A 24,715-nucleotide genomic window follows, 5' to 3' on the forward strand; every position below is an offset into this window, starting at 1 on the left:
TGAATATATAATATTTAACATTATCGCTGCTGAGTTATATAAGTATCAATGTAACCACAATTTATGTAATCTCATATTTTAAATTGATCTATATAATCATAATCAATCAGAATTAAAAGTGAAATGCTAAAAATTAATCCTCAAACATTGATAATAAATTCTCACTCCTCAGAAAAAATTTGAATGGCCTAAATTATTTCTTAATGCTCATATAAAACTGAATTCCCCAAAGAAAACGATTTAATTTAAAAATAAATCGCTCAAAAAATATATGAAACAAGAAATATTTATACTTTATAGAATCATAAATAACTTTAATGGTACAGTTCACTGAAAAAATTATCACTAAAGATAATTTTTTAACTACGATACACAGACTTTTTTTATTGATTAATTATTTATTTTGGGCACTTTTTATCTATCTCTACACTGGCTTAAAAAATGATTCATGATTAAATAAAATGCACCAATAAAAAAATATATAAATAAAGTAAAAAAATGATATAATTATCAGAAAATTATATTTATCTCGATTTCTTTTTTAAATTTTGCCTATTTATAGTGCTCTAATAATTAAATCAAGCAATAAAATTTTTATAAAATTTAAAGATTTTTAATGCTATATGGTGTTGCTGAAACTAAAATATTATGGATTTAGCGTGATTTGTTTTAAGTTATTTAACAGCACTGTTAGGTTCAATTCTACTTTTGACTTTATCAAAGTTGACAACAAATTAAAATATAAAATATTTTTGGTTTATCAACGTGTATATTTTCTTTTTTAAATATTATTTAATCGTATTAATGAGTCCTTATTTATAAAAAAATTGATCCATGGTCATTTATTATTAATAGTTATAACAATAATAGATATATCCCCATATTAATTGATATGAATCTGATGGAAATACCGATTTTTTAAATATTTATTAAATTATTTTTCATAAATTAAGTTTGATTCGTTTTTTTCAAACACGCCTTAAATTCAAATTTTATTTAATTCTTTGCACGGACCAATATCTTTATATTATACAATAATTTTAATTGAAATAAATGTGTAGCATCTACATTGAATAAAACAGACAAAATAATATTTTCTAACTAAGATCATGGCAATTTCTAATACTTCATTGAATAACGTGGTGAAAAGGCTCGAAAACATATGTACAAAAATGGAAAAGGCACAAGAAGGTGTATCTTCACAACCATTTCAACAATTAATTAAGAAGAGCCCTATGAATATTACAAATGGTATGTATGATATTTAATTAATTATTTTCTATTAAAAGATTATTTGTTATTCATAAAATTAAAAAAAAAATATTTTAAATTTCCTTATATTAAGAGTAATATGATCTAATTATTTTATTACACATAGTTTAAAGTGTCTGAAATATATATAAACAAATTTGACAATTAATATGTAATAGTTTTTTCTTAAATTAAGATTTTCAAAGTTATTAAAGGATTTATATATAGTGCCACTTTATTTTTGTATATAAATATAAACACATTTTAATTAGATTTATGAAAATATTTATAATGGTCAACTTAATTAACAGATACTTTGTTATTTTTTAATCATAATTTGTAACACCTTGGTCCATGGAAAAATTTGATAATTTAACTCAGCTATACCTAAACCTGTAAGCCCAAGGAAGGTCTATAAAATGGTAGCATTTTTAATTTTAGGCAAGCCCTATAAAAAATATAAATCTAGATCAGGTCTAAGAGTTCATTTTTGCAAAACCTATTTTTAAATAAATTTAAATTATACATCAATTTGGAAAAGATTGATATTTTCCTAATATTTTTTATTTTCCCTCTTAAAAAATTTACAAAATACAGATAAATTATTCATAAATAAAATTTTAAAAATAAAATCTAGACAGAAAATGAGCAGATTAAAAATTTTTTTTAAAAAATTTAGGCTAGGTTGGGGATAACTATTGAATTTTGCAGGTCTTGTGTGATTAATAATTTATGTACTAATAAATTTATACATTTGGAGTACCTAACCAATTTTCTAAAATAAAACATTATTTATATCTCATTTAGATGCTTATTAGTTCTCTCAATGTCATTATGTATTTTACATTACAACCCCAAATTGTAATTCTTGTAGTTGAGAATTCTTGCTGTTTATTTTTTATATAACCATTTTTCTGTTTTAAGAATATTTTTAATTCATGTTCATTTTTTTGAAAAGGGAATTAATTAAACTTCACAATAATAATAAAATATCCTACCTGAAACATGGCAGAATAGCAACATTAAACAACATGGCTTGCCCACAAGTTGTAACATCATATATTGGTCAGACCTTTATTCCCCAAAATATAAATTTGACATTTTTCCCATTCTAGAAACATTTTAAAAAATCTATAGTTGAATGGCGGCAGAAAATAACTTATAACTTAACTAAATAGTTCAGAGAGAAATTAAAAACATCATAAAACTACCTGAATTATTGTTAAATATTTAACCCTAGGAAAAAAGTGACAATAATTTTTTGTTATCGTAAAAAGTTATATTTTTATCTTAGAAATAAAATATAATTTAAATTTTTCAAAAACATTAAAGAAAAAATAAGTGATATTATATGAATATCACCTCCCCCAACCATATCAAGAAGCATGGTAATTTTTAAAAAATGATTACATAAATGGAAACAATGCATTGATTGCACTTCAATCTTATTAAATATATTTTAATTATAAAATTATGAATGAATTATATAGCTTTAAAATATAAAATCTTATCATTTTAAAAAAAAATTAAAATTTGGTAAATTTAAAAATAACAAATGTCATATTTGATTGGCTTGTTTCAAATATAAATATTATATAATTTGTGTAGTAAATTGGAATAAATAAAAATATATTTTATTTTAATTATTTTAACTGGCTACAATAGAGATGATCTGATCACTGTATTATGTTTAAATTTATATTTGCAAGTTCATTCCAATTTATATTATCGTCTGAAAGGGTTAAATATAATATATAACTTTATGATATAGAATAAATTTCATTTATAATAAAACTGCAAGGATCCAAACCGAACCGTTAAACCGCTACAAACCTGTATTTTTTATCAAACATGAACCGAACCTAAACCGCTAAAAAATTCTAGCCGAACCTGAACCGAACCGCTAAAATGTCTCTGAACCGGTTTGAGCCTCGGGATTTTATGCTTATAAAATAATATGTAAGTTATTATTAGTTTATTTAAAAAAATCAATTATATTCGAATTATTTTAAAGATTATCAATCACATTTGATTGATAAGTGTCGGTCATAATTTTTATAAATTTTAGTATATTGTCATTTTACAACATTTTTTAATTATTTTAAGCTTATAAAGTATAATGCTTAAAGGAAAATTAAATCCAAAATATTATTATAAATGACACATCAAATCTGATATCATATCATATTGGCAGTGCCGGCTACCCAAGTTAGTGTGGAAAGATGTTTTTCAACAATTAAATTTACTAACTCCTTTTAGATGTAATTTGAGGGAAACAAATTTTGAAAATATATTAATTGTGCGGCTTAATAAAAATTAAGTAAAAAAAATAAAATATTGTTCATATTAAAATTAATAATTGATTTTTATATTTATAAATTAAATTAAATATTATTTTATAATGGACAATTAATAAAAATGAAGGTTTTATACATGTGTTTTTTAAAATAATGATAAAATAAAAAATATTTTCCCTATACATAATTCAAATGTAGGTTTGAATACAAAAGTGTTTAAACCGGTTTTTAGAGGTTCGAACCGAACCGACATTTTAATTTTTTACGAACCGAACCTGAACCTTGAACCGTTATTTTTATCCAAACCTGAACCCGAACCGATATTCTTTCGGTTTGGATCCCTGTAAAACTGGGTCACAGGGCCTGGTTATAAAGTTTTTTTGTTACCACCTGGTGAAATATAGATTTCATGGTTTAAAAAGTTTGGAAAGAAATACATAATTGTTGATCATTGGGCTTTTTTTAAAAATATTAATTGTCCTTTCTGCCATTAACTTTTGTAAAATAATATCAGGGGTTATCTGGGCAGAGACAGGGACCTTGTAATTATCTTTTTTTTGCAACCATTTTTCTATTCTTTTAAAAATAAAAAGTGAAAATGACGTGCCTAATTAAATTATATTACAAATTTTATTGCTTATAATATAAAATTGAGCTAAGTGAACGATATTTAATTAAATAGATGGAAAACACTTATTCAATATATTATTAATTTACAAAAAATTAGAAGGGTTCAATTTGAAGGAGAATTTAGCTTAATAAAGCATTTTAATATTAATGCTGAACTATTGCTCATACCACAAATTCCATTTGTTTCAATCAAGATGTTGAACCGATATGTATAATATTTAGGTCCAATCCAGTTTCTTAGTTTAAAATTTTAAAACGGCTTAGTTTCATTCTATATATTTTTGAACGAATTTGTACTGGTTCATTCCGGTTTATAAAATCGATCGTTCATTTTACCCTTCATTCATAGTTATCAGGAATTCACGGCACCGCAAATTTTCTCTAACTGCTAATATAGGATTTTAAGAGTAACATGAACACAACCTTATAATCTTTCCCCGGCTGCAAACTTTATTTATAATCCTTAATTTACAAAATGTTCTTTCACACTTAACATGTTTATATGTATACCAACACCTTACTTAGTTTTGTATTTGTTCCCGAATTCGGTCGTTAGATTCTTAAAATACATAGTCATGCTTCAATAACATTTCCACTTTGTCATTTGGAATATTAAATATCTGTACTTTACTTTCCCTAGTGTTATGCAAAACTTTGATTTGACCAATTTAAAGAAAAAACAACAAAATCTTTAGTCAAAAAAAATAGAGACCTAGAGGCTTCACCAAAAGATACATTACCAAACCCTGTGGCTTAGGTAATATTTGTATGATCATAACTTTTCCTCAGGTCAATCTTTAAATATTTGGACAAAAACTGGAAATTTTTCTTCTATTCCGCCTTGCTAAATGGTAAATTTTCTCCAATGCTTTTTACATATTTATTATTTTCATTGAAATGCCCTGGATGCAAATAATGCATATATCGGTTGAAGGATATTTATTTTTGAAAACCTTTCTACAAAGGTATTAATTTGCAAAATACATTAACTTGATAGAAGCGGAAAGAATAATTTTGAATTTCATATAAACTTCTCTCTAGAAATATTAATTCTATATTGAGGTTTCACTTTTGATGCACTATATGTGTCTGGCAAAGTCCATCTTTCATAAAGGATAAAGTCATTTGTTACGTGGCTGGCATTCTCTAATTGACCTTTAATTCTTTTTCTCTTTAATCGTATCAGATAACAAGATGATTCCTCGATTTTAGACTGTAATTTATCAAAAAGATTATTCCACTCTTCTTTACTAAGTTTGCATTTATTACGGCTATTTTTAAATGCCGTTTACATAATTGATCATGACCGTTAAGTATAAGAGACGTATAATCTGATTATAAAATTACCATGATTTATACACTAAATATGTTATTTTTAAATGGTTCTTAAATTTATTTACCTATTTTTTTTGAGGATATTTGTTTTGTAAGAAAAAAATATGCTCCTCTTTATTAATAACCTGCATTTACCTTCGCCCTCGGGAAGAAAAAGGTAAAGATAGTTGAATGAACTATTTACCATGATGAGGAGCAAGACATTGAGGAGGAAGCCTATGACATGGGTGAAAGTGAGCACAGAACGTGAAAAATATAGGCCCTACAAATTTACGATGCTTCGAGCTATAGTTGGAAAATTTATTGTTAACTTTTAGCCACCTTAGCAGGCTAAACCTAGCTTTTAGTTGAAAACTATTACCTCAGTCTCGGAATTTTTTTTGAAAATACAACTTCTGGAAGGCAAAAATAGATTAACTGGCTCTTCAATGCTTAACGATTTATTTTCCGGCAAGTGCCTCTGGATTGAGCCTAATTAGCTAATTTTTAGCTATTGCCTAACTATACTCAAGGTTATGGAAATGAAAACAAAAGGGCATAAGGGAGGATTCTTTCGCTCCTCCTGTGTAAACAAGAAAAATCGTGACAAAAAAATTTCAATGACATTAAATATTAAACAAAAAAAATAATTGTGTTTTATTTAGCTCTGTTATGACACGTTACTAGTTATAGTTACCCTTTTTAAATATATTCATCAAAAATTAAAAGAAAATTTTTGGTTCCTATATTTTCGTGGGAACTTCTGAATATAGGAATACGGACTTCGCTCTCAGCTAACCTGAATGTGTCATTAGGAATATATCGACGATAAACATTGAAGATTTTGGATATTTTTTCTATTAATTTATTTTTACTTTATTCTTCCCACGATACAAGTTGATGGCGAATTTTATAAGCTCTCTCCGCAACTTTAACCCTTTCTAAAGTATGATGGCATGGTTCGAGATTCAAGGGTTAAAAAAAATTAATATTAAATTCGAGTACAGGTTATACTTAAGCCCTTATCATTTTTTGATTAATTATCATCTCAAACAAATAAAATAACTACTAAAATCAAGCAAGTTTTAAAAAAAGGGAAATTTTTTTTTGCCTTTTAGTTTTACGATATAAGGAAAAGTATAACTTTATTTTATAATTATAATTGGATTTTACTTTTATATACTGAAAGAGGGATATTGTGAATATTTATAAGAAGTGTTGCATAAAATTGATAATATAATATATCATCCAAACTTCATTTAATATTTAATTGTTTTGCATATTTTTATTAAAATGCTGCACCCTAATTTGTCTTATTCAGCTTTTAAAATTCTAAATAGCTATCTAATAGTAATTTTATAAAAATATTAAATCCGTAAATTTAAAAATATTTACCTTTTTGTCCAACCAAGTTCATTTTTGTTCATTATTATATTAAAAATCAATTGTATGATTTAACTACTTGCTGCTTTTCAAATTATTAAAAATTTTGAGTATAAGATATCGATAAAATTTAAACGTAAATTTCTTTCCTAAAATTTTATAATATTTTACTCAATTATTTAGACCTATTAAAAGTGCCAATTTTTATTTATTTAGTGGCCCTCAAACATGAAAAAATTAAGCTCCCATCCAATTTTATATCAGGAATACCTGCTACTTCATAGCCGCTCTACTGACTGAATTTCTAATGTAATTAATATTCATATCACAGCAGGCCCGTCATCATAAATATCATTTAATAAGTTAAACAATGAGAAGATATATTCTTATTCGTCTCTTATAGTACCTTTAGACGTTAAAAAAACTCGGACTGGGTTTGTAAAATGAGGAGAAAATTGGACAGCTTCTTAAAAGGCTCAGAATTCTAATTCACATTTGGTAAACCATAAAATTAATTACAATTTAAATTTTTCAGCGGCAATAAAAAAAAATGTTTTAAAAACATCTGCTGCCGCCTATATTTATTTTATTTTTGACAATTAATTTTGAAAAATATTTTGGATTAAATTTTTTTTGGATGCCACTTTTAAATTAAATTGATTTTAAAATTAGATAAATATTTTAAAAAATTTTTTGTTGGAATTATTTGACATCCTAGTTGACCTTTAATTTTAACTCCGATTCCACTATCATTACCAATTCAATTTTCAGGTATAGTACCCTTTAAAACTTTATAATTTTTACGGTTAATATTTTACATAATTATTATAATGGCTATTTTTTTTTGTTAAAATTATTGAAATAACTTTAAATACATACTACTTTTATCCCAGTCATATCTTCAAAAAAAACCTTTAATTTGCTTTGGACCAGTTGAAGTTCAGCTTAGAAGTGTATAACTTAGGGGTTTTAACACGTCCAACTGTGTTATTTGGGCGAGCAGGAGAGTTAAAACCCACCCATTCCAGACCTCTAGCTCTTCCTCACCTCTTTAAGATTTTTTGCTTGCCATCTGGTCCTACCACTTTATACAAAATAATATATTATTGCATACATTCTCGCCCTGAAATATCCAAAAGCTTTCTTTTTAAACGCATGGGCTCTCTGCCACAATTTACTCGCGTATCAAATGAATCTGCTGTCATTGGCTATTAATATGAGTGCTCTGCTGGATTGGCTATTAATATTAGCGCACATACTCGATTTAGAAAGGATATAACAGTAACAATTTGTTGTGATAAACAACAATCTAATAAAAAAATTAGAGTAGTAAATGGTAACTAGAGCTCTGCAAATGACTAGGTTTTAACCAATCCACGCACGCTCATACTACAGGTGGGCAAATTATAAAATTGTTTAAAAAAATTTATAACAGTGTGAAGGCGGGTGGGCAAATTTGAAATATTATTCAGGCAAAATTAGTAGAACAGACTTTAATTTTTAAATATAGCGCAGGTGGGCTGGCGGTACAGAATTTTTAATAAATATGCTAGTGGTTTTTTAAAATGTGCTAGTGGTTCTTTAAAACAATGGATGAGCGTGTTAGAGTTAAAAATCCGCCCATTGCAGACCCTTAGTGGTAATATTAATTTATAATTTTTTTATTCATTTATATAATTGCAAAATGATTACATGTATATGCCCCATTTTTATTTGCCAGACCTGAAAACTTTTACTATTGTTCAAAATTTTGCTTCATATTTATTTTATATAAATATATAATTGTCAAATTTAATTACCTAGTTTATTCTAACTACCTTCTTGTAATTGAAAATATGAATTATTGAATTTTCAATTTTCATGTACTATTTTTATATTTATTAGACAATGTAGGAAGTATTTATTTAGAAAAATAAGTCTAATTACTATTTTTATATTTATTAGACAATGTAGGAAGTATTTATTTAGAAAAATAAGTCTAATTTTTTTAAAATATTAATTATCAATGAATTTATAATTTAAATATCACCACGGATGCAATATTAATTTATTTGAATTTGTCAATTTATACATTATTTTTTTATTATTAGACCATGTAGGAGCGTATTCATATCCAAAAAAGTCATTTTTTTTGTTTCAATATTAAGTTGGAGATGTTTTTATAATTTTGGTGTCAAATTTCACTACGATGTAAAAAAAGGAAGGTGTTTTCTGGTAAGATTATGTTTTATGAGCCATAATTACCATTGGCTATCTCTTATTTATTTATGTCATACGATTGGTTGAATTTTATTTATTTAAATATTTTTTTGTTGAATGATATTTTTATTATCGAAAACCATTCGTTGTTAATTTTTACACATATTTATTTTTGAATATTTTTATTATAGACAATTATTTACCTATTTTTTGTAAAAAGATAAATAAAAATGAGATGGACAGGATAAAATTTAAATAAATAGAAGGGCAAATTGGGTAAAAATTCTTTATGGATTATTAAGATGCCGTGCAGCTTTTAACAGACTTTTCTCTCATTGGTCACTTATATCATTACTTATTTATTTCTAATTACATATTATCTTAGCATATAATTAAATACTTGACTCTTTATTTAAAATATCTATTTTCAAGTTTAAAATATAAAAATATATATTCTAAATATATTAAACTTATATTTTCTCTCTTCTTTAAATAAATATATGTTGCTTTGTAATCTTCCATAAATTGGAGCCTACCAGATTTAGCATATTTTCTTTTGAGGTCACGCCATAGACGCTCTATGTACTGGGTATTTATGCTTCTATTAACCGGGTCCACAAAAAAATATTATATTATTTTCAAATAAATATTTTAAACATTTAATCTCACTAATAAAAAAATGTAAAAAATTCATTTAAAAAAAAATATTTGTTAAAATTAACAACCAATGGTTTTCGATATAAATATATCATTTAACAAATATTTAGCAAAAAAATACTTTAAAAAAAATTAATAAAATTCAACCAATCATATGACAGATAAATAAATAAAAAATAGCCCTTAGTAATTATGGATCACAAACCATAATCTTACTGTTTTGCTTTATTAATTATTTTTTATTCTAATTAATTCCCACGCCAATTAGATAGCGAATATGATTTTAAATTTTAAGAATTTGTCGTTCATGCTTATTTCAAAATAATTCCACTGCTGAAAATTTATAAACTAAATATTTTCTTCAATATTTTATATTCATTAGGATAATTAAATTAAAATTTAACTTTATAATTTCGAAAAATATTCTTTCGCATGCAAAGCTAAAATTCTTAGTTGAGAATGATAAATTTATTAATATCAAAATTCGTAATATAAAAAAGGATGACCTTTAAATGATAGTTCATTAAAATATCTAAATTATATAAAAAAAATATTATGCAAATACTTTTAATGAGTATTAATATTATCCTAAAACTAGCAAGATTATCTCAAAAGAATTATTTTTTAAATCATAATTAAAACTTATTTTTTTTATTTATTCCTTTGTTTTTGTCGATCTTCGTTTCAGCCAGCAAGCATAAAGTAAAATCTGTTAATTAATTTTAAAAAAACGATTAACTCAATAGAAAAATATTATGCAAGCCTGAAGATTTTGTTCATAAACGGCACAAAGTTTGGATATCTATCAGCGAAATCTCGAGGTATTTTTATGGCTAAAAAAATGAGTTAACTGTTTTAAAAAATCGGCACATCGAGCTGTTTAACAACACTATTTTAGAAACTTATTAAATTTTTAGATGACAACGTGTTAAAATAGCTAATTAATGTTGCTTTTTTGCATAATATTTTTTTTATATAATTTAGATATGAAATTATTTATAAATAAAAAAAAGTATATGAATATATACAATCATAAAATAACCAAAACAATATCGGATCGGTTTTTTGAAAATATCGGCAAGCCCTATTATATATATTGAAGTGATAATTTTTATTTAAAAAAAACTAACCAAATTGAAAATATCCATAAAGAAAATAAAATACATAGTTTATTTTTATAAGGATATTTATGATTTTAAAACTAGATAAATAGTCTTTATAATAATTTTTTATATTTATCATAAATATACTAGTTGTGATTCTCTACTTTCTACACTATAGAGAGACTTTCGGGGCAAAAAAATTACGACATTATTTTATATATTAAATGATATTACATTGATAAGTATAATATAATTGAATAAATATTAGATAGGTTAATTAAAATTTACTAGTGGTAATATTTTAAATGAGATATATTATGCTTATGGTAACATAGATGATGTGGTTCACAAGTCGATGGACACATTAAAAAATTAAAATATTAAGTATTCATAATGAACAAAATCAGATTTGTTATATCGGATCAGTAATCGGCCAATATCGATTTAATATCGGATCGGCCCATCAAAAGTGGTATGTACACCCCTAATTCAATGTATTTAATATTATGATTTCTTAATTCAGTTGATCCTTATTTCATTGATTTATAATATAAATTTACTATGTTGAACTCGAGTAATTTTCTCTTGTTGCCAATTTTTAACTTACACCTGAGCCATATTTAATAAAAAATAAAACTTGACACAATGGAAATTACGTTATGATATATTTGACATTTGTAAAATGCTTGATTAGGAAGAACAATGATCGTTTATAAAATAAGTTAAATCAGGATACTTTATTAATAATAAATAAATTTTTGATTTTTATATATAGGATAATTTTAAAAATTTAAAATGATATGAAGGTCATAGCGCTAGCTCAATGGATTCCTCCGATAGCCACGAATCTCCCGCGATTCAAATGTACGATGACATGATATCCGATCCATTGTCCAAATACCATGATTTAAGCCAAAAAATAGGTGGGCCTGTCTCGCAACAAGTAAAATTGATTATTTGATTTATTTTTATACGTTTACTTTTTATTGAATGAATAAAGGCTGAATTAGTGATGATTTGCTTCAACTCATTGAAAGAAATATTGAAAATGGCTTCTCATTCCAAAGCTCCTCCAGAAGTATTATATATTATATTACTAAATGCGAGATACTATGAGATCTTGCTTAGACCCAGATCGTTAAAAATTTTTGACGTCAGTCAAGACTAGGTTTGTACCGATACCGCTTTTTAGAGGTCTTAATTTTTAATGCATACATCTAGTGTTGCAAAATCCTCTATTTGAGCCGATTTTTAAAAATGACTAACACACTATTTTATCCAGAAAAATATTACGCAAGTTAATATTTATCTCATAAATGGCACAAAAATTTGGACATTATTAGCGAAATTTCGAGACTTAGGCAATTATCTTTTGAACAAACTATTGAGTTAGCCTATTTAAAAATTGGCTCAAATGGAGCGTTTTGCAAACATCTATAATTTAACTATACCAAAACGTAAATCATTTAAATATATTATGATGATTATATAGAATTTAAATTCATGAATCTAAAAGTTATAAAATATTTTTATTGATAAATCACTTATTTATATAATAACATTAATCTATTTACATAATAATTAACAAACAGATATTTCATGAAATTTGAAATTAATTTTTTTTAAAAATTAAGACCCCATTTTATCGAATCGGAAGACTTTATAATATTGATTTTAAAAAGAAGATATCCGCCCTATCCGATAAAAAAATATCGACACATCCCTAGTCAAAACATAACAATTATACTAATCAATGCCTAATTATTAAAATTTAATTTAATAATATTAAAACACCAAACCAATCAATCATACTAACTTTCAAACATAACCTTAAACTTTAAGAGGTTGATTTCAAGATAAGAAAGTATCCTGAGTTCTCCTGAGCCGGTGCAAACCAGCGGGGTGCCACGTCTCAGTCAAGGTATCTAACCTCTGAGCGATATCTGTCACTCCAAAACATTCGTTTTTCCATATATAAATATAATTTAAGTTATTATTAATTATTTTATGAAAAACCTATCTTAAGAAAAATAACATCCGATCCTTATATATTATATATTATTACCCAAAAATTTTGAGACCTCCCTCCCCCTCAATTGAGATTTTCCTTTTACTATGCTAATTCTAGATATAATTTCCATGATTTTTAATAATTTAAAAAATTAGAAATTTATTAAGTGCCCCCCCCTCTCTGGAAAATCTAGCGCACTGATTAAACCTGTTTTTGTTGATCCGATCTGAACAAACGATCTGAACAAATTTCAGATTTTTGATCTAGTCCCGCTCGGTTTTAAAAAATTGACCTCGAATTCGTCTGATGTTTCCACATAGCTATTAATATTAACTAAAAAATTTATTTTTATTTTTTTACAGGACAAATGGAATCAAATAACGCATCCTTTGATAAGCAAAATACAACAAGTCATAGTAAATAATTTTTTAAAAACATTAGATGTGTAATAAATTGGCTTGTATATAAAAATACAGGAAATAGCTGAAGCTAACAGATCCAGTCCTCTGTTCAATAATTTGTCTGTTGTCAGCAATTCCATTCCCGCTTTAGGGTGGATCAATATTGTAAGTTTTAATTTTAAAAATAAACTTGTCAATTATTTGATCATCTCCCATTCATCAAGAAAATATTTAAAAATTATAGTAAACTAAAAATTCAAAAATTTTTTTGTGGAATATATATTTCATAGTGAAACCACAAATTAAAAATTATAAATCATCAATTTTATTATCTTCAAAAATTTTTTACTCAAAAGTTCGGGACAATAAAGTTTCTTTTTTCAAACTCTGTTTTAGTTTGATAGACCATTAATTTTTTTTGAATTTTTATAAAAATGCCAATGAGATTTATTTTTATTAGAACTTTAGTTTTATATTAACATTACTAAATTATGAATTATTTTATAACTAATTTTAATTCATTTATCCATTTTATATTTTTCAACTTTAAGAAAAACACCCCTGCTCCTTATATTAAGGAGATGCACGATTCTGGAACATTTTATTCGAATAAAGTGATCATGGAGCATAAAGGAAAGTATGTTTAAAAAAATGATTTTCAACATATTAATTTTTTTATGCTATATTTAGTAAAAATTTTAGTCACTAAAAAAAATTTATTATTATTCAAACTAAAAACGGGGGAAATGTATAATACATGATTATTGTGCAAACAATTTTTTAGAAATTTTTACATTAATTTATAATATTTAAATGAAATTTTCTATAACAAAATCAAATAAACAAATGTCCAAAATTCTAAAATTTTTATAATCGGTTGATTTGAAAGCAATCTCGTGTCAAAATTTTAACAAAAAATGATAGTGAGCATAGTTTTGACAAAATAAATCTTAGATAAATGATAAATAATCCAAACATTACAAAGACCCGTTTGTTTAATAATCTTAACATTTTGTTATCTAAGATGCTGATGCCACTTTTTGCCGACAGTATGTCTTTGATCTAAATTCTGCTATAATTTTTTTAAAATTGTTTTTCATTTACTTCTGTCTAGATAATCCTAAGCTTGTTCCTCCATTTTCTTTAAAAAAATCGGGCTCTCTCTTCGCCGATTTCCATTTTAAGTTATCTCAGTTCAGTCTTAAATTTTGTTACAGTAAACAAATTTTTTATTAAAAAAAGTTCTAATAAAGTCCAAAAATGATATAATTAAATATTCTTGAGACAAATTATCTCGTTCATTAGACCCTTTTTTGTAAATATTAACAAAATAGCATATTGGAATAATTTTCTTTAACCAAGGGATCCCATCATATTAGTTATCTTATTGTATAATTTCCTTTTTTATTCGGGAAAACTATTAATATTTAATGTTTATCCGGATCATCCTTAATTTGATGCTAGAGCTGTGTCGATCCACAAATCCAATCCGATATTTACATTTTTTTATTTACCACTAATCTTTGAATTAATTAAATAACTTATTATAAACTTTGTACAAAACAAGACATACTTTTAAATTTTAGGTTACTCGTGGCCAAGGTGATATTTATTGCATCATCATGAATGATTCAGTCTATTTTTTTATTCCTCAAATGTTAATTATCTCATTTAAAATATTGTTAATGTTTAGATCTTGTCCTGGTTCAACTTATTACTAAACAGCTGGCTATATAGCTTCGGTTAAACACCCTAAAAAGTAAGAAAAAACAAAAATAAGAAAATTAAGAATTGCTACCAAGCACTTAAAACAAACCAAAATAATGTATCCTAGTTCAAAATCTATATAGATTAAGCTAAACAGAGATATCAAAAATAAGTGAATCAGGACACGGCCTTATGGCTGAATCGAAATTTGTTTTATTAAATATTTTTAAATGCTTTTATCTATTTATTATTAAGAAATTATGTATAAAATAAAAGGTATTATTTATATACAGGAATGAAACTAAATATACAATACTATCGGATCTGGTTTTTTGAAAATATCGGAACGATTTTTAAAACCTGTAAATATCGGTTCCAATCTGATATTGTTGATGCAGACCTGTATTTTATTATATTGCTTATAGGAGTATCATATTCCTGTCGAAAAAATATTTATTAGGTCCTCTTAATACAACCGAGGGTAGTTGTTATAGGTTTTACAATCCACTTCAAACTAACTTCATCAATCACAACTGTCATTCATCTAATCGATAGACCCTTTTATTCATTAATAAGTGTCGTCTTCCTGTTATTTATACATACTTATATAATCTGTTATAATAGCCCCCTATCGATAGGTTACTCCCTAGATCAATGAGCAGCATTTTTTTAAAATTCGCCTTTGGCCAATAACGGAAAAATAATGCTGATTTAACAAATTTGATTATTTGAATATTTTTTAAAAAAAACTGCCCCGGCAAGGACCGCGCAGAGAATTTTATTTTTATATCAAATTAAATTTAAACCTGACACAATTTTTTTAAAAATCTAGGTCCTGGTCCGACAAGCCACTTGCAGAGCTTTATACCCGGCCCTCTTTATATACTGATGAAATTTGGTATACAAACGAAAGCTCATGTAACTTGGACAAAATCATCTTCTATCTTATATTTTTTTGAGATATTAGGGGTCAAAATAAGAAAAAATGTCTAATTTGACTCTTGTCGGTAGTGATCTGCATCGGGCCTAATTTTTCAAGCCCGGCCTGGCCCTAAATTTTTTTAAAAAAAGTTTCGCTAACCCGGCCCAAACGAAATTTTTTAAAAAGTTTTGCCGGCCTGGCCGGAACCCGATTTTTTTTAAAAAAAAATTTAACTACCTGGCCCAGCCCGAATTTATTTAAATATAGAAATTAATTTTTATAATTACTCAAAATAAAAGACATATGTTATATGTCGTTTAGTTTCAATAAATAAAATCAAATATTTTTATTTTACATAAAAAATTCAATATAAAATTAATAACTTAAGATATATTTAAAAAAAATTCCAAGGCCAGACCCAACCCGGCCCGAATTTTTTTAAAATATTAGGCCCGGCTTGAACTCGATTATTTTAAATATAATTAGGCCCGAAGCCCGTCCAGGCCGGGTACAGGTCGGGCCTAACTTTGCAGATCTCTACTTGTAGGTTCTTCGTTCAATTATGGATTTCCTATAAAAAAAATTACCCAATTAAAATGATTAATCTAATATCAAAATAAAGCGTATATATATAGTAATACCTTGGATTTACACCAAAATCACTTTTTTAAATAGAAATCTGTTTCGGGCCGGGTTTGACGGGGACAAATAATTTTTCTTTTTATTTCCCTCCAGCCTTATTTGCGTCAAAAATTATGATTATTTTCGGAACTTGGCTAGAAAAACCATGTGGTTTCAACTTACATACCCAAAGATAAATGCGAAAACGATGAGCAGCATAATATATGTGACCACATGATAATGGCATTAATAAATGTATTTTTTTTATAATTGGATAGTTACTAGTAACTCAATAATTGAATGACCGACAAGTGCCAGACTATGCCATTTCTTATCTTGATCTATATCCTGATATTCCCCAAAATAATAAGAACTAAGAAACTTTGCCCAATTTTAAATTTATACCTTTTTATTGATCGATTTGTCATGAAATCTTTAATTATTTTTTTTTTAAATTAAATTTTCATAAAAGATTAAACCCCTTTTATTTATCGCTTTTTAAATTAAGAACTTCTCCTCATATTGATTGGGGGAAATCCTGGAATGAAGTTTTAACTAATTTGTACAATTACGTCAAGAAGACTAACACTACCGGGCTGAAATGGAACGATAAAGTAATTAACAAATTATACTATAAATATAAAATCGAATAAATCTTTAATAATATATATTCTCTGATAAGTTTATTATGATTTATAAAAAAGTCTAACCTTAACTTTTTCAATATAATTATTTAACTTAATATCACACTTTCTAACGTCTTAACTTTATAATACTTATTCACTAAAACAATACTGTTATTGTAGAATAATAAAAAAAGTCATAAAAGTTTTTATTACAAGTCAAAAATTTTTTTTCAATTCATACAAAAATTATCGAATGAATAATAAATATCAAAATATATTGATTATTAATTATTTTCAATTATCCTTTGTTTTTACATTCTACCAATCAACTATGCTTGTTGATTGGCATTTAAACAAATATTTTAACTTTTATACATCAAGCATAAATTAAACAAAAGTTATGAATAAATTAAACAAAGAATATGAATAAATTAATCAGAAATTAGGACAATTTACAGAGACAAAAACTTTTGGTGATCATTTTTAGCTTAAAATGTTCTAAAATTGAGCATGAATATATTTACTTTTAGCAATAAGCTACTTTTCTATTGTGGAGATCTATGTTGTAGAAGGGTCTATAGCATTTATTAAAATTTTTACAGAAACAAAAACTATTAGTTGATTTTAAAATGTTTTAAAATTGAGTATGAATTTATTTACTTTTAGCAATAAGATACTTTTCTATTGCGAAGATCTATGTTGTAGAAGGGTCTATAGCATTAATTAAATTTTCTATTATCTAAAATTTTATAGTATTAACTCTTAACAACTGATAAGGGTTTTTTAAAAAATATAATTTAGAATAAAAACTTTATATTTCAAGAAATATAGGAAAAAATAGTGTCTAAAATTCAATATCATTCGACTTGAAAATATATGATATGAATCAAATAATAAATATTCAATATTTAATCCTTCCACATAAATCCAATTAAATTTGGAATTAATTGTTGGAATTGAGATGCACGATATTTAGTATCGGCACCGATTCTCATTGAAAATCCTGATTCCTATATTATGATCATTTATGTAAATCGTTTTAGAATATTATGCCTGAATCGTTTTCCAACATGTTTGAATATCAAAAAAATTTATCGTGAACTTTTAAACTACCTTTAATTTATAATAATTTTTTATTAGATTTATATAACATTTTAAAATAAATAAACGAAAATTTATGACAAAATTATCTGAATTTTAATAGGGTAGGACTAGGAAGTAGTACTTTATGCATTCTGGAATATGATTCCCTTAAAATCAGATCTATCAAAAATTAAAAATGTTTTTAAACTTTTCCAAAAAACCCTCGTCTATTAAATCGTTAAATATTTGAATTATTTATAAAGTATTAAACATATGTTCCTCGTGAAACTTTTTATTTAAACTTTTGAATATGAATAATATCGTCTAATACAAATAATGCAATTATTCGATTTTGTTTTTGTGTAAGCTTAAGTTAAGTTTAATCTAGAATAACGACCTTTATGTAATTTTCATTAAATCACCTGCAACGATTTATACATATGAAATCATTTACTGAGAACTTTCTAACATATACGGAGTGAAGTACATGTTAATGTTTCATATTTACGAATCAAATATATATTTTTTATTATTCGATTTGTTTATACGAATATTAAATAATTTTATTCAACATATAAAAATATGATTGCCATAAATAATAAGAATTACTAATTACTTTTTTTTAGAGAACATTGAACGAAATATTTTAATGTTTGTTATAAAAATTATCAAATCATACATTTTACAGAAATTAGTGCATAAAGGTCACATATAAAAATAAATTGTATCCAAGTTACAAGAGATGGGCAGTTCTTAAAAAAAGGTATCTAGATTAGAGATCTGCAAAGTTAGTCTTGGCCCGAACGGGCTTCGGGCAGGGCTCGGGCCTAATTCTATTTAAACTAATCGGGTTCGGGCCGGGCCTAATATTTGTAAAAAAGTTTGAGTCGGGTCGGGATTAATATTTAAAAAAAAATTCGGGCCGAATCGGGTTGGACCTTGGAATTTTTTTTTAATATATCTAAATTTATCAATTTTATATTGGATTTTTTATGTAAAATAAAAATATTTTATTTTATTTATTTGAAATTAAACGACATATAACATATGTCTTTTATTTTGAGTAATTATGAAAATTAATTTCTATATTTAAATAAATTAGGGCCAGGCTGGGTGCGTAAATTTTTTTAAAAAAAATTTCTGGTTCAAGCCGGGCCGGCAAAACCTTTTTTAAAAAATTTCTATTTCGGGGCTGGCAAAACTTTTATAAAAAAAATTTCGGGCCGGGCTTGAAAAATTAGGCCCGATGCAGATCACTAATCTAGATGTAGATATAAGTATCTTATTAAAAATATTGAAAAGATATAAGATTTGCCAATAATGTTATCTAATCATATAAAGCTAATCATTCGTTCATGATTAGCATGAATAGCCATACGGTTGAATATAATTTAACAAAGCTGGGTAAGAACCTGAAAAAAAATCTCAAAACTAGAACCTAACACTGTTTAGCATCAACATTATAAATTTTACAAGCTTAAAAAAAAAGTTTAAAAGTAACTAAAAACATGATTAAACTCTATGAGAAATAAATTCTATTCCTTTACTCTCTGCTAGGGGTGGGACCAATACCAATATAATATTGGTTTACAATACCAATACCAATATAAACCAATATATAATTAAATATTGGTATTGTTTTTACAACCAATACCAATACCAATTACCTAAATATATTGGTTTTGAAATATTGTTTAAATACAATTTTAACCAATACCAATACCAATATTAAAAATTTAAAATAGATAAATACATAAAATTATTTGGTTTTATCGTGGATAATTATATCGTGGTATATTTTTTTACTTTCATTCATAAACATATTACATCTGTTATTTCTTCCAAATATTCCTGTGATATCAATATTGGTGTTATTTATAATTATAGTTTATTTTTATTATGGAAGTAAGTTTTCTATATGATATCTATCAATTTTATCTATTAATTCATTTAGGATATAATGAATGAAAACCAAATCGAGTTAATAAATATAGATAATGATGTTGATACTAATAATAATAGCGATAATGAACAAGAAGAATCAACGATATCTAATAAAAGACGAAATACAGCAAAAATCTGGGAATTTTATACTAGTTGTGATAACAAAAAAAAGGCTATTTGTAATAAATGTAAAAAAGAATTATCTATTCCCAATTTTGGAACCTCAGGATTATGGACACATCTTAAATCCATCCACCCAACTTTATAATAAATAATGGCAGTAAAAAAATTAACACCATAAAATCATTTTTAATTAATAATGTAAATAATAAAGCTAATTTAAATAATTTAATTATGGACTTTTTTATTCAAAATAATTTAGCCTTTTCAATGGTTGAAAATGAGTCATTTAAAAATTTAATAAGCTTTTGCAACCCCTCATTAACATTAATTTCTAGAAAAACACTTAAAAAAGAAATTATGAAACATTATCATAGTTCTTTTATCAATTTAAAATCTGTACTTTCTAACTTCTAAATTTTCTTTAACAATGGACATTTGGTCCTCTCCAAATAAAATACCCTTTATGGGCATAACCATTCATTATATTGATAATGATTTTAAATTAATTAATCATTTATTAGATTTTATTCCTTTTAAATCAGCACATAATGCTATTAATATTTATAATATTTTTAATTCTGTATTAAAAGTAAAATTTGAAATTGATTTTTTTTGTATTACATTAGATAATGCTAGTAATAATTTAGCATTTTTAAAAATTTTAAAACTAAAAGACAATTTTGATAATGTGTGCAAATGTTTTTGCCATATTATCCATTTATCTGTCATGGCTGCATTGGAACCTCTAAATCCAACTTTAAAAAAAATAAGAAATTTTTTAAAAATTTTTAAACTTTCTATATCTAAATTTAATAAGCTTGAAAAAACATATCTTGAAAAAAATCCAAATTTAAAATTTCCTCACCCTATTTTGGATATACCAATACGTTGAAATTCAACGTACCAAATGCTCGAAAGGGCTATATTGCTCAAACCTTATCTCACAATATATACCAATCATCAACAAAATACTAATGAAGAATATTATATTAGTGCCTTAGCTTGGAATAATATTGAAATATACCGAGAATTTTTAGAACCATTTAATTTTGCTACAGAGATGGCCTCATGTGCTAATACTCCATCAGTTTCAACAATCATTCCTTTATATTCCAGTATTTTTGAGCACGTTGAGAGTTATGATAATAATCCTAATGCTATTTTAAAGACAGCTTCATTAGCTGCCTTGACAAAACTTAATAAATACTATAATTTTAATAAACACCTATATATTATTTCAACAATGATTGACCCAAACTATCAAGTCACTTATTAAAGCATAATAGTATAGAAACTCTTATTGGATGTCTAACCAATGAATATAATATTTATAAAACAAATAATTACAATTCAGCTGAACCTACAAATGAAACACAAAATAACAAAAAATTATCCTTTTTTGACAAAATATATCAGGTTAAACCTAGTCACAACAATAATAACTTAGAAATTAGCAAATATGTGGATGAAGCCACAATTTATAATGATACAAATCCATTAGACTGGTGGAAATTAAATAAAAATAGATATCCAATATTATCAAAAATTGCCAGAGATTATCTTGCAATTCCAGCTTCTTCATCTAGCTCTGAAAGGGCTTTTTCAGAAGAAAGGTATCTTATAACAGATCAACGTTGTTCACTAGATGAGCATACTATCCAAGCTTGCATGTGCTTAAAAAGTTGGATGCGCATGAAGGATTCTTCTTAAATAGATAAACTTTTTTCTTTATATTACAATCTTTTGCACTATATTTTATATAAATAGACAATTATGATTTTTAGTGTATTCATTTTGCTATATTCTTTGTGCTAAATAAAAAGTTTCAAAATATACGTTTATTATTTGATTGGTTTGTTGATTTCAAAAATATATTAGTTTAAAAAAAGAATTTGGATTTAGTAAAATTTTGGGAGTTGGTTCTTAGCCTTGTTTTTATGGTAATGCTTCATGATTTTTTTTTCCATGTTTATTTAAAACTAGAAATTAAGAGTTTTATAATCACTATTTCTATTCTTTTAATTAGTAATTTGAATTTAAACCAATACCAATATAAAGCAATATATACCAATATAAACCAATACCAATAGCAATACCAATAATAATACCAATACAAGAAATAGAAAATATTGTTTAAACCAATACCAATATTTTAGACCCAATACCAATACAATATTTTGTTTATATTGGGTTTTTAATATTGGTTCCCAGCCCTACTCTCTGCCAATTAAAATATTGCAGGTAAATTTTATGCTTTCGTTTCCTTTACAGATATGGTACTACCAGGCGCATACACAGTGGGGGGGGGCAAAAAATGGAGATGCCGGATATATTTTTGAAAAATATTATTGTTTATATTTTATAATATTTATTCTCTCTTTTTAAATATATATTTAATTACATTTATTTATCACATTCATTTACTTAGTTTCATCAATTACGATTTCAAGTTTTCCTTAATTATCTATTGTTTTCAAATTTCTAGTGGCGTAATATTTATTTATCATTTTCAAATTTCTAGTCAAAATGTTAGTCATCTTACAAAAAAGCAAATAAGTACATATAATTTTATAACATTTTATAATAGCCTAGAAAAAATGACATACTTCAAAAGGTATTAAAAGATACCTATGATAAATATTTTATTTAATAATAGATTTATATTCCATTCAATTTTCAATATCCACAAACTTTATGTGCTAATTCAAAAGTTAAAATTTAAAAACAGCTATTTTAATGGTTATGGCTAGCATTCTCTATCCGAGACAATGGAGCTTTGCAAGATATGTGTCCTGTTTGGCCCAAGATATGCCAAGTACAATGCTGGAGAAATCTTTAACAATCATCAAAAAACAAATTATCAGAAACATGAACTGATGATTTCATTAAATTAATTCAAAGTGGAGTGATTCCCATTTCATCACATATTGACAAAATAGGATTAAATAGCAAAAGAAGATAGATGTAAGATCAAACTATTGAGGCCATTCTATATTGTGGATTGCAGGGCCTAACACGGGTCCATTTGGATTCAGAAAGCTTGAATTTCAATAATAATGATAATGACGGTAATTTTCGTGGTCTTGTAAAATTTAAAGCATTAGGGGATTCTGCATTAATAGAATACCCCAAGCGATAAAATTTTTAAACAGAATTATTTCTGAAACTCTTTGTCCAACAAGGAGAAATTGCAAAAACTTGTCCAACGAGATGGAGTCTTCGCCAAAAAGCAGTAACATTTTTTATGGAGTTAGAAGAGCCGATTATTAATGCTCTTACTGAAATATTACAATGGCCTGAAAGAGATGTTTCACCAGATACAAGCAAATGATTGGATTCGATAATTATACCAAATTTTTTTTCTCATTATTAATAAATTATTTATTTATACAACTATTTTATGTAATACTTTTTAAAAACATTATATTGTCTTGATTGAGACAATGAGAATAGCGGAGAGCATTTTATTAGAACTCAAGGAAATTAGGGATAATGTTGATGAAAAATTTCATATTTTATATGTTATTGTTGAGTCTAAAGCAGAGCTATACGAGTTTAATATTTTCCTCCCTCGACTTGCAGCAAGTCAAGCACATCGTCCAAACATTAAGGGTCAGTCTCAATCCCAACGAAGATTGGATTTTACATTACAAATAATATGCCTCTTAATAATATTTTTTGTGCAATTTTATTTTTTAATGTGTTATATATTTTTCATGAATACTTTAAAAGTTATTACATAAAAAATTCAATTATTCTTAAGAAACTTGTATATTTATTTCCAACATTTAAATTTTTTATACCTTATTTATATAAATTTTAAAGGCTCAAAAAATTTAAATTTCTATTTTGGGTCATTTATCTTATAGTGATTCATATGCTGGTTATTATATCCACTTAGTATTTTATAATTCACATTTATTTTATAGTTTTTCATATGCCGCCGGTTATATCCGTTTAATATTTTCACATTTATTTTATTTTTATATGCCAGTTTAGTGTTGTTAATCAACTGAGATCAACTCAAGTCGACTCGAGTCTCTAGTCGACTAGAGGACGAATATTTTATGAACTTGAGTCGTCAACTAGAGGACGAATATTTCAGATCTATTATTATTTTTTATTAATTAAAATAGTTTTGTATTTTACTATTTTCGACTTCCAACTTGAGTCGTGACTCGTGAATATAATTATATAGTTGAGTCGACTAGAGGACGAATATTTCAAATTTGCTATTATTAATTAAGATATTTTTTGTATTTTATATTTCCTACTTTAGACCTTTATGACTCGTTAAGTTATTATAAATTTTATAGTTGTGTCGGCTAGAGGACCAATAGTTCTATGAACTTGAGTCGACTAGAGGACGAATATTTGAAATTAGTTATTATTATTTAAGATATTTGTTGTTATTTACTTTTTACTTTAGACCTCCAACTTGAG

General features: G+C 25.6%; 1 protein-coding gene across 3 annotated transcripts in view; it reads left to right on the forward strand.

Moving 5' to 3' along the window:
* The first annotated feature begins 998 nt into the window (after positions 1-998).
* Positions 999-24,715, forward strand: part of LOC135931193 (adenylyl cyclase-associated protein 1-like) — a 53,001-nt gene continuing 29,284 nt past the window's right edge. Inside the window, exons 1-7 of one of the 3 annotated variants that reach the window (XM_065468129.1) lie at positions 999-1,251; positions 11,641-11,777; positions 11,835-11,912; positions 13,208-13,261; positions 13,322-13,411; positions 13,798-13,883; positions 17,005-17,110. In XM_065468129.1, coding sequence (XP_065324201.1) covers positions 1,110-1,251; positions 11,641-11,777; positions 11,835-11,912; positions 13,208-13,261; positions 13,322-13,411; positions 13,798-13,883; positions 17,005-17,110 — 693 coding nt within the window. In that variant the 5' untranslated portion in view covers positions 999-1,109. Of the gene's footprint in view, positions 1,252-7,496; positions 7,647-11,640; positions 11,778-11,834; positions 11,913-13,207; positions 13,262-13,321; positions 13,412-13,797; positions 13,884-17,004; positions 17,111-24,715 lie in introns of those variants that run through there. The other 2 variants (XM_065468130.1, XM_065468131.1) reach the window with 2 other exon arrangements.

Source organism: Gordionus sp. m RMFG-2023, chromosome 1, assembly GCF_954871325.1.
Source record: "Gordionus sp. m RMFG-2023 chromosome 1, tfGorSpeb1-WG-v2, whole genome shotgun sequence".
In the NCBI taxonomy this organism is placed as follows: Eukaryota; Metazoa; Nematomorpha; class Gordioida; order Chordodea; family Parachordodidae; genus Gordionus; species Gordionus sp. m RMFG-2023.